Raw genomic sequence first — 12,437 nt, forward strand, 5'->3', positions numbered from 1 at the left:
AAATAGCTTGTGTTGATAAGACGTCAGCGTTGACAGTCTAGTCTTTTGGCAGATTTAGTAAATATGTATTAATGATAAAATTAATAAATTACTTCTGAAAAGCTCTGCAACATGTCTACATCAGCCCTGGGGATGTTTATTTAACACTGGATGGACATTTTGTTTACATACTGGATCCATTAACTTCAATGAACACACAAAAAATAAATGCATGAGGATTTTTCAAATACCAATGGCAAATAACTCCACTCCAGCACTTCTCAGGGTCTGAGCAGGTGGGATAACATCATCCTGGGATTTGCCGTCAGTTATCAGAATTCCAATTTTGGGAACATCGCTACGAGCCCCAGACTCGGGTTTGAAGCTGTTCTCCAGGATGTAGGTAAGAGCAAGACCTAGCCAGACCAAAATGGTAAATGAAAGAGTTCCATAAAATAAAGTTACTAGAGAAAAAGTCACAACTGTGAGATATAGAGTTGAAATTTTGAGGTATGAATTTGCAATTGTGAGATAAAATGTTGCCGTTACAAAAAGTGAAGTCGCAATTACAGTCCAACTAAAATCACTAATACAAGAAGAAATTCACAATTGTGAGCTACAAAAGTATAAAAAAAAATGAAATTATGAGTAATAGTCACCACTGTGAGCTATAACATCACAATTACAAGAAATAAAGCTGCAATTGTGAGAAATGAAATAGACAAGAAAGTCATAATTATGAGATATAAGGATGCAATTCTGAAATATGAAGTCGGATTTCATAAACATTAAGTTGCAATTACAAAAAGAGAAGTTGATTATAGTATAAAAATGTTTTTTAAATTGTAGCATAGGAAATAAAAGTCACAAATAAAAAAGTTGCAATTGGAGCAAATCACAGTTATGAGAAATAAAATCACAATTACAAGAAATTAAGTCAGTTGTGAGATATAAAATCACAGTAGCAAGACAGTCACAGTTGTGGGATACACTTTAAAATACAAGAACTAAGTCACAGTTGTGAAATATAAAATTGCAATTACAATACACTAAGTCACATTTGTGAGATATAAAGTTACAATTACAAGAAACTGTCACAATTGTGAGATATACTTTCAATTACAAGAACCTAAATCACAATTCTGAGATATAAAGTTAAAATTACAAGAAACTAAGTCAAAATTGTGAGATATAAGTTACAATTACAAGAAACTAAGTCACGACTGTAAGATATAAAATTGCAATTACAGTATAGTAAGTCACAATTATGTGCAATAAAATCACTGTGAGACATAAAGTTGTGATAAATGAATTTGCTCTACCACAGTACAATGCTAAATATCACCTATAGTGCCTGATAATGTTGGACTGAGTAGTTAGCGTATAAAATGCAGGTTTCTGCACTGAAAGAAATATACACACAAAAATGAAACACTGGTTTAGTTAGTAATTGTCATGCCTACATTAACAATTTGTTGTGCTTTGGATGTGTACTTTGGTGCACTGATGAGACTAGTAATTAACACTTTTCCGAGCCACAGTATATGCGCGCCTCTAGAACAATGGAAAAGGCCTGGAAATGCACAGCACATTACCTGTGAGAGTGTTGCCTCCCTTGTACGGCAGGTTTTTGACAGCATCTATTACTGCATCTTTTGTACTGAAGCCATTCAAGTGCCACTCAATCCGTGGATCGCCACTGTACTGGGCCAGTCCTAAAACACACACACACACACAAACACATTCAGGGAACACAATAACACTTTACAGATCAGATCTAAATTAAAAGCAAATACATTAACCAAATACATTAACCGAACCCACCAATCCGGGTTTTGTCTATTCCCACATCGAAGGCATTGACCAGGTTTTCAAGAAACACGCGAACCAAATGGAAATTGATTCGCCCGATACTCCAAGATCCATCGACCAGGATGACAATATCCGCAATGGCAGATGTTGTGCAGACAAACTGATCCGCTGGATTATGAGAGATGAACAAAGAGAAAGAGACAGAAAGACAAAGATTGAACCTTGTTGCACGTATACAGTCCCACATATCTATAGATCCAAAAGCATAGTCCTCTGAACAAACAAAACAAACAAACCCAACAGAACATCACAAATTACACAGCAGCCTGAGATGCAGGTACAGTTTTATTGAGCCAGTTTGTCATTGCACAAAGTATCATCAGAGGGCAGGGAAGAACATGCTTGATTTATGAACACAACAAAAGCTAAATGATTTTACTCATAATTTTAACAGAGCAGCTTTGGGATCCACACTGGTTAGAGACAAGCGATGGCATCTTGAACTCCAACAAATCATGTGTGTGTTTATGTCTCTGCAAGGGTGATGGTAACTCCCGGAAATCCCACTGTGCAATAACTACATATCCACACACAGAGGGGGTAAAGTGATGAAGTGTCAGAACAGGCAGTAAATCTGAGGAGCGCAGGACAACAGAGCTCAGCAGTGTATCATGGGAGTCTGTTCTGTTCCTCCCTCAATCATTGATTTTCACAGAAGAACTGGCCGTTGAAAGCGTATAGCATGATGGCACCATCTACAGAGGCTGAAATACAGAACAGGGACATTATCCAAACTCAACTAGTCCTGGACATGGATACAGAGAAATCCACTGAAGCAAAGATGGCAGTGAGGAGTAGAGAACTCAGGTCCTTAATCTGTTGCTAATGACATATTTCCATAAGCTTAAAAGAGAGTGAATTACATTTTAAAGGGATAGTTCATCCAAAAAATTTTAATTGCATTATTATTTACTCACACTCATGTCATTCCAAACCTGACTGTCATTATTCCATGGAACATAAAAGGTGAAAAATGTTTTCAGTGTATTGGAAGTGAATAAGGACCCGAAAGTAGTCCACAGAATTTCTATTCCATGTGAGTCATATGTTGTTTTTGTGTGAGGCACAGAACTAAATGTATTATTCCCAAATAAGCTATTATTCCAGGGAGTTGCTAAGTATTGGGACTGAATTCAGACAGTTGAACTTCAGGACCAAATCTCTGATTTGTTAAAAAACAAAAAGAAAAAAAAAAGCACAGTTTTATGAACTGGATAAAAAAATTATACTGATATGAGTTCTCATGAGCATATCAATGGGACAAATCCTTCTATTTCCTACATAATGCCAGAGTGTGAATTGTGGGATGTTTGAGGGGTCTGGCCTTCATTATACTCATCACCTTTTAAGTTTCATGAATGAAAAAACATACTACTTTGAAATAACATGGGGGTAAGTAAACTAAGGCTTTTTTTTTTCAAGTGAACCATCCCAGTATAGACAGTTACAGGAAAAGCACATCTTGGCAGGCACAACTATTGGGCATGTCTGTCAAATCAGTTTAGTTTTACCACCAGGAAATGATTTGTCGCTGAGAAAACACTCAATAAACCCACCAATCAATCGCTGCCAGATTTGTTTAATTAACTCCTGTGCTTCTTAATTCCTCTCTACCTATTTATGTCTGTGAATAGCAGCGTCGTTCGATCCACGCCATTACACAAAGAGTCAAGACACAGGTACCTTCTGCTGTTATCAGTGAGCCAGTGAGAGCCCCGGTATCACTAATCAATGTGAGCTCCTCTATCTGAGAGCATGAGGCTGATTGTATCCTGAGATTCAGGGGTGAGGATTCATCAAACCCATCAGCGATCCAGCAACATCGATTCATTAAGCCCTAAGAGCCCCGGGACTTATCTACTAAGCAACAGACTCTTCGTTGCCAACTTGGAAAACCCTAAAAGGTCATGCGTTTGCTATAGGATGCTGTGGAAGCACTTGCTGCAATGCAGCTGCTGCAGATTGCAGCTGTTGGGCTGCACAAGCTCTCTTTTGGTTGCGGGACGTCCTCTGGGAGCTCTCAATCAAACATATGCTGGAGGAAGAGAAGAAGAGACAAGCGAATGAGATTAACACGACAGACAATGCAATCAAGTCTTCGCATCCTTCATGAATGCAAAATCAAAGCAGCGGCGATATGATAAATGCACTATGCATGCAGAGCTCAGTTAATTGTGCCTATTTTGGCTTCAGTGTCGCGTGCATGTACCGCAGCATCTCCAGACATGTGAAATATTCACTAGAGGTGAGAGTATTCGAGCTGGTCCCGTGGCAGGTCACGTTTATTGTTCTTATTAAATGCATATTAAGATTAACTACTGAATGGACACTCTTGCTGCTCCTGTCACATCCCTCATGTCAGAAATTTGTCAGCTATCTTCATTCCCTTGCCGCTGGGGTGTCTAGACTACTAATGTGGGGGGAACGAGAATTCTTGCTCTTTTGAGGCACTGAATAATGATGAGTTTTTAGCAAGCATGCCTTTTTGGTTACCTTTTAACTCTCTTTGAGGTGAAGTCATTAAGGAATACAGGGATGTTGAAGGGACAAAGATATAGTAAGCCTAGGGTTATATAAGTCTGCTTGATATCTGGAGTGGTTCTTAATATGCTGACAATATCACCTAAATAATTATGCATGTGCTACCTACGGGTAGCTATTATGAAATACAGCACACCCAAACAGGATGGGAAATTCAAGAAGTTCTTCATCTCAAAAAGCCCATCAGATTTTATTTTCCCCTAAAACTCTAAAAGGCAAACTTTTTATTTTGAAATATTAAATTAAATTAAATTAAATTAAATTAAATTAAATTAAATTAAATTAAATTAAATTAAATTAAATTGGGTAGAAAGCCCATTACATTTTATTTTCCCCTAAAATTCTAAATGGCAACCTTTTATTTTTTTATAATATAATATAATATTCAAAAATGCAAATGTTTAGGATTAGAAAGTTATTTAATGTTTTTAAAGTCTTTAATGCTCACAGTTATAAAAACACACACAAAAAAATCTGTACTATTGTGAAATATTATATTTTGAAATAACTATTCTAGGTTTATTTTTAATTAATTAATTAATTTTTTGTTTTACTTTTTTTTAAACCATGATACATTGTTTGTCAAATTTAAATGAATAAATATGCAACACTTGAAATATGCAAAACCTTCATAGATGTTCACTACTTATTTACTAAAAGAAACATAATGCAGGATTTATTGTAAAATACTTTATAAAACTATAATATAGTATAATACAATGTAATGTAATATAACAATACACACAAGAGCACATGTAAAGCAAAATACTTTATAAAAAATGTAATATAAAAATAATAATACACATGCACATACACATAAACCATTATAGTTTCTAAGTATCTGAGAACAATTCTGAGACTGTATCTGAGCTACAGTGGCATATCAACAGGAAAGAGAGAAGAAAGAAAAACAAAGAGACAGAAACAATAAGAGAGAAGGCCTTTAATAACTGAAGTGGGCAGTGCGATAAAACATAAAACTAGAAGAGCTCATCTGGGTCTCTCAGGGGCATGTTTAAATACCATTCAACGCCCATTAAGGTTAATAGCTCTAACCAACAGATTTCCCCCTCTATTCCCACTTTTTTATATCCTAAAGAATGCAGACAGGGGTTATTGAAAAAGTGTGAGGAGAGCGGCTGATCTATCTAGCCTCTGTAGAGCATTTTATTACGGCGGCATTATTCCTCTCTCATGCTTCAGCTCTCTCTCTACTGCAGGCCATGCCAAGTATGCTATGGGTTGTGACATCCGCAGAGGATTCTGGGAGCAAGATAGCCAAGTGCCAAACAATGCACAGGCCGAAGAATGGGTGCCTTTGTTCTAAAGAGCACACAAGTTAATCAGTCCACTCCATCTAAATAAACCGAAAGGACAGATAGCATGCCACAGTCTGGGCTCTTCTGGGCCTTTTGGGGAAGTCCAGAAAGCAGACTCTTTCTGACCCATTCCACCATCTTCCCAGACTTGGCAGGAGAACCTGAAACAGGCCTTTAAGACAATTAAGCATGTCATCTCGTCTCTTAATGGGACGTGAAGTGGCAAGAAATTTAAAAAGGTGAAACAGAGTTTAAACACAGAGGGCTGTGAGTGCACTCTCAGAAATAAAGGTACAAAAGCTGTCACTGGGGCGGTACCTTTTCAAAAGGTACACTTTTGAACCTACTGGGTTCCAAGATGTACATTTGTTGAGTACTAATATGTACCTCTAAGGTACCAAATGGACCCTTAAGGTACAAATACGTACCTTTTGAAAAGGTACCACCCCAGTGACAGCTTTTTCACCTTTATTTCTGAGAGTGTGGAGTGGAACAAGATTTAGATTGAGGAGACAGAAGGTGGGCGAGGTGTCACTGCATGGATGAGGCTGAGCTCATGAATATTAATTGTCTGTATTACATACTGATTTGGCACTGAGATACACAATATCAAGGCAGTCTGAAACAAGTCAGATACGTTTTTGGGATGCGTAATATGTCTGCACCATAGTAGTTATTATCAGCAAGTACATTTACTACAGTTTTTGATATAAGTGCTTTTATTATATTTTTGTCAACAAAAAAAAAACCTCCCCACTGGGGAGCAGGCTCAACGCTTTACCTGTCTTCCTCCGGGGAAGTTGATGTGGTAGGCGTCGACGTGGATTCACCCTCTCAGTCACCCCAGTATGAGGAGCTTTTGGAGGTGGTAACTCATGCTGTGGCCAAGTTGAGCATCGATTGGCCCGCCGAGAAAAAGGCTCAACCGCAGAATAGCCTTTTTCCCCTGATTTGCACACCGAGGTGTGTAAATCGTGGTCAAAGCCCTTTTCGTCCCGCCTCTTCATTCCCACTACTGATCACTACGGCAATGTGACAGGGATGAGTGAGCGTGGCTATAAAACTATGCCATGGGTTGAACAGACGCTCACAGGTATCTGTCTCCCAGCTCTGCATCGTCTTTGAAGGCTCCAGCATTGCCCTCCAAGCCATTGCGTACTACCTCAGCACTGGTGGGCAAGGGGTACTCGGCAGCGGGTCAGGCTGGTGCGTGTCTGCACACCATGGCGGTGTTGCTGAAGGAACTAGATGAGCATGAGCACGTAAAATCTGAGGACTGATTTGTCTCTCTCTGCTACCAAAGAGACCGCCCATGCCATTCGGCGGTCTATGGCAGCGATGGTGGATGCAAAGAGACATTTGTGGCTGGCCCTTTCTGATATGAGGGAGAAAGATAGGGTCTGCCTCATGGATGCCTCACTTGTGTCCTTGGTCCTGTTCGGCGACGCTGTTAATTCCGCCGTCGACAGGTTCTAGGAAGCTCACAATCAGGCGGCGGCATTCCAGGCATTCCCTCGCTGCTCTCTAGTTCCAGAGGGTGCTGGGCAGAGGCATTCTCAGCTGAGTACCAGCCCCTCGTACAGGGATACACAGAAACAGAACCGTGGGTCTAAGCAGCACTCTGGCTGGGAGGCCTCCAAGCCTAAGCCGGATCTGTGGACCATCCTTAAGGCTAAGAGGTCCTCAGCTAAGAAGCCCTGACACCAATGGCCCAGGGCTTATGAGGTCAGTCCCCTCTGAGGTGAAGCGGGGTTCATGGCATTACACAGTGCCCGTCTGGCCTCAGTGCCCTCAGGAGCTCATCATGCCAACCCTGCCGGCATTACAGGGCAGAGCGGTCTCCCGCGAGCACCACACTCAGTTACCGCCCGGGAACGTAGCGGTGCTGAGAGGCTCGCCACCTCTGCGGAGGTCTCTAGAACGGTTAGTTCGGTTGTCTCCTGCCAGTCCACTGTTACTAGCTGTTCTGATTACACCAGAGGTCAGTCTCAAGAGACTGATTCCTTTAGTAGACCACTTAGCAGCATGGAAACTACTGCCAAATGTGTCTCAATGGGTCCTGCACACTGTAGAAAGAGGCTACAGAATCCAGTTTGGTTCTCCTCCGTCTCAGTTCAACGGGGTTACTCCCATGCTGGTGGGTCCCAAGCAAGCTCTGGTTATGGAACAGGAAGTGCACACTCTCCTGAGGTAAGAGGCCATCGAGGTGGTCTCTCCTCACGACAGAGAGTCCAGGTTCTAGAGCCGGTACTTCATAGTTCCAAAGAAGGATGGAGGGTTGCGTCCCATTTTAGATCAGTGTCTACTGAACCAGTCGATCAAGCGACTGATGCTCAGGATGCTCACTATCAAACATGTCGTGTCTCAGATCAGGTCCAAGGGCATTATTATCTTGCTACTTAAATGTACATTTGTTTGTGAAGAAATGGTACCCAAAACTACAGTAAACCATATCCTCTCAGAAATGTGCTTGTAATGCAAGTCAGCAAAGTTGCATATGTTAATTCCAGCCAACTAACTTTGGTTGAGTGGGCTAAAAGTGGATCAATGCAGACCTGGGGCCCCCTAGTGCTTCACCCCTAGCAGACACAAACCTACAGCGTGGAGATGAGTTATGAGAGTGGAGAAGAGCATTTGTGATGTTGACGAGTGGGAGTGTTGATGCAGCCCACATCTAGATTCCTCCAGGCAGACCAGCTGAAAACAGTGATGATTACTATTCTCATTCTCATAGCACTCCTGTTAGTTTCTCATTCTTATTCAGCGCTAAAGAGGTCAGGAAGCTCCAGACCAAGCACACTCGGTCTGCACACTAAACAGCCTACATGCTTTGTTTTACATATCATTTAACTGGTTCATTTAAGTGCATCACGTCTAAGAATGCATGCTCAGATTCTGACCAATCAGAATTCATGATTACTGACCAATCTTAGGGTTGAGTTCACTGTGATGTAAAAATCATCTGATGCCTCTAAGCCTCCTTCTGAGAATGGCCAAATAAGGCTGTCCAATCTAATATCTTCCATACAAGTTCAAAGAATTCAGTCCTTTAAAGTACGAATTTCAATCATTAATATGGTTTGCAGTCCACGGCTTCTTTACAAGCTTTTTCTTTTTTTCTTTTTTTTAAATGACCATTTCTTCCAGACATGAAGATGATTTATTATGGGGCCTCCGTTGATCTGGGAATGAAATTGACTGTGTTGTAATTCTGTCTGATATTTATTAAATTTTTTGGATGCTTCTATTATTCTCAAGCAGCATTTTTACTGAAGCGCAGGCTTTGGGCTGTGTCTGGGCTGGAGGGATTGTTTTACAGTCCGTCTGGGGTTTGCGTGGGAAGAAGCACAGACTGAAAGGCCTCTAGACACTTTGAACATGTCACCGCTAATTTCCAAACTGCCCTTCAGCAACACACTATATACAGCATCTGCTAACAGGCTCTCACACGAGGAGAAGTGATGATATAGCTACAAATAAATATAAAACAGTAACCTACAGAGTTTGGATAATCGGGGCTACGAAGAGAGCCTGTCTCAGCTTGTCAAAGCTAGACGAAGATAGTTGCATCACATGCTGAGATCGATGGTCAACAGAACTTTTATAACTTCTAGAAGTTTATTTCAGACAATGAGCCTCTCTTGCGTATAACGCCCATACAGACGGATAATCAATACTTCAGACCGTATCGTGTTCAGATTTTTCAATAATTTACATCAATCTCACCATTTACGCACATTATAAAACATCCAGTGACTCTAAACTGTACATATTTCAAGTAACATAGCAAAGTAGTACACTTTCTCTGATTTAACTTTAAGCAGGCAAGCTGCAAAGAGCCTATAAGAGATGTGTTCACTCTCACAAAAAAAAAAAAAGCTACAAAAGCTGTTACTGGGGTGGTAATAATATGTATCATTTAGGTACTAACATGTAAACTAATATATACATTTAAGGTACCAACAAGCACCCTTTAGAGGTAAATAGGTACAATGGTGCACCTTTTGAAAAGGTACCATCTGTGATAGTTTTTTTTTTTTTGGTCCCGTAAGTTTTGGAATCTGGGGCCTAAATTGCTTTATTATACAACTTTCTGAAATAGATACTTAATTCTGACTCGTCAGTTTTTTGTTGTTAGTTAAGTGATGGTTTAGTATTTTATTTCCGTATTGTTCAGTGTTTTGTCTTGCTTTATGTGTTTTGTTTTGTTTTGTGTAGTTGTTTTTGTTTCTTTTCCTTTCGTTTACTTTCAGTTTATTTTGTTTTTGTCTTGTTTTCGTCTGTTCACACAATGAAAGTCAATTCTTGTTTGGACTCCACTGACTTTTATCTCTCCAAGTGTGAGATGTTGTAAGTTTGAATCTTGCTCTACTGACAACTTCGTAAGTTTATCAATAAGTGTTTATCAGTAATGGTGCTGTATTTGGTTGGATTTTATAATATTTTACTAGAATGAAAAGCATTTGCGAACTTTGGATGAAAGATGAAGTGTGTGTGCTACATGTGTGTGAGGCAGTGCTCTGAATATTGCCACTCTTTGTTAGCTACTGGGTCCGCCAGTGTGAGGAATAGGTAATACTTAATTTAACGATCTTTGAAGTTTTTTGACTACTGGAAAGGGGAGAATATAGAGGGAAATCACCTCAGATAACTTACTGCGGCAATGTTAAGAGTGTGAGATAGTCAGATTTACAAGAGTGCATACAGCTGAGTTAATCACAGATTTTTACAGAGGCTGAAATGCAAGACGGGGGCGGGGGGTGGTGGGGGGGTTGTAGTACCTATGTCCTACACCTACAGTATGCTTGTGTAGTTCCTCATATATCTATCTTTTTGGTAAGTAGCTCTCAGGTAAGTTGGACAATATACCCTCAGCTGGTCATCAAAGCAACTTAACCCATCCATGATAATACAGGATTTGTCTACTCATGAAGGTATGTTTATGAAAGGAAAGTTGGGACTTTTTAAGAACTTAATTTTGTGTTTGTGTGTGTGTGTGTGTGTGTGTGTGTGTAAATAAAAATTAAGTAATAAATTTAATGGAACACAATATGTCAGTATGTCTCTAAATGTAAATGTCTTGTATTAGCAATGCTTCAGAGTTTGAAAATACTAAATTCAACAGTTCTCCAATAGATTTCAGTTCATTTGACAGAATTTATAAACTGAAATAACTATTACTCTACCTTCCGTCCACTCTGCAAAAGTGATTGTTTCCTCTATATTTGTGTCTTATTTTTCAGTGGAAATGTCTAAACTCTGGATATATTTATTTGGGAAGCAAAACGAAACAGTTAAAAAGCCTTATTTTATGGGAAATTGATCGAGTTGCCATTTGTGGTTACAACAGGAAAAGTTATCTGCCTGTGCCCTAACAAAAATCTACTTAATTCGAAGGGGGAACAAGTTTTATTACCCCATTGAAAGATATTTTTTCTTGTTTTAAAATATAGCAAATATGCTAGAAATATGTCCGCTAATAAGTAATAGAGAGAATTAGTCCCTGGACTGAAGTGTAACTATTAATTTAATTTTGTTCCAATTCTCAGAAAACAAACTTCATATGGTAAATTGTATGTATGCAATGTTTAACGTTATGACTTCATGAATTTAAGACTGTCTGCTCTGATGTCAAACCTTCATAACCTCAGAATTGTGTGAATTAAGACTTCTTAAGACTTTTTTAAGTGCTGCATAAACCCTGCTACTTCATGCTGAGGTCTTGATCACCCTGTTGGGGGTCGTTTTGTGATAATGACCATCTGACTGTACATTATCCATTACTTGTACCCCATTACATCATCATGCTGCAGTCATACAATATATCATTTTTACTGGCACATCCCTAACAGCCATTATGGGCGATTCTCACAGGGGTTAATTAGCACTCATTTTCATTAAGCTATAGGCCAGACAGGGTGCAGTCTAAAAGCAGCAACAGATTTGAGAGATGTCACACTTTAGCATTTAGTGCAAGACTTTGAAATGTGAGCATGGGGAATTTTTGCCAGAGAGGGAGAGAATGTGGATGAGAAACAATGAGCGAGAGAAGCCCACCTCAGTGTCCTCTGCTGTAATGAGTGAACTACTTTTCATGTTCAGAAGCTTCAGTGCAGTCTGATCACTGACCTTCTTCTCATGTGCGTGGTGAAGGGCAGGACAGAGGATCGCTATCCCACAAGAGCCACTATTAACCAACTCTGTATCTCAGCATTGCCAGTCAAACCAACCCACACCACACTAAGACTCTGTGCATCATAAAAAAACAGTCTTGGGAAAAATGACCAGAGGCACTACTAAATCCTGAAGGAGGGCAGGGCCTAAATAAATGATAACACTGGAGATTAATGTGGCGATACATTTTAGAGCCTGAGTGTGCTTCCTCCCAATGGTTTGGCAGATGTTATGAAAATATCAGTTTGCCCTCGCATTGTGCCTTCCCTGAGGCCTCAAGCGCTGGCACTTTATATGGGCGAGGTGTCAGAGGAGAACTCTTTATTGAGTCATCCATTAGCCGCCCAACACAGCTTTAAACAGCCGTTTCAAGGATTGCCCCCATTTTGGGCACTATATCTATTAAAATATAATGAGAATTTGTGCTCTTTGAAAAGAAACAAGTCAGCTTCAATCTGTATGTTGCAAAAGCTCAATTTCTTAATCTAAATTGAATTCTTTTTGTGTTGTTCTTCAATAAAAATAAAAAAAAATCTACAAAAACCTTATTTA

At 39.6% G+C, this 12,437-nt stretch overlaps 1 protein-coding gene across 5 annotated transcripts in view; it reads right to left on the reverse strand.

Annotated features, from left to right (window-relative positions):
• The window catches only part of LOC113116319 (collagen alpha-1(XIV) chain-like), a 109,499-nt gene that overhangs the window by 72,736 nt on the left and 24,326 nt on the right, over positions 1-12,437 (reverse strand). For all 5 annotated transcript variants that reach the window (XM_026284408.1, XM_026284407.1, XM_026284411.1 and 2 more), the window contains 3 exons: positions 1,804-1,959; positions 1,575-1,694; positions 231-395 (listed from right to left, as the gene is read on the reverse strand). In XM_026284408.1, coding sequence (XP_026140193.1) covers positions 231-395; positions 1,575-1,694; positions 1,804-1,959 — 441 coding nt within the window. The remainder of the gene's footprint in view (positions 1-230; positions 396-1,574; positions 1,695-1,803; positions 1,960-12,437) is intronic.

This window comes from Carassius auratus, chromosome 16 (genome assembly GCF_003368295.1).
Source record: "Carassius auratus strain Wakin chromosome 16, ASM336829v1, whole genome shotgun sequence".
Lineage (NCBI taxonomy): Eukaryota > Metazoa > Chordata > Actinopteri > Cypriniformes > Cyprinidae > Carassius > Carassius auratus.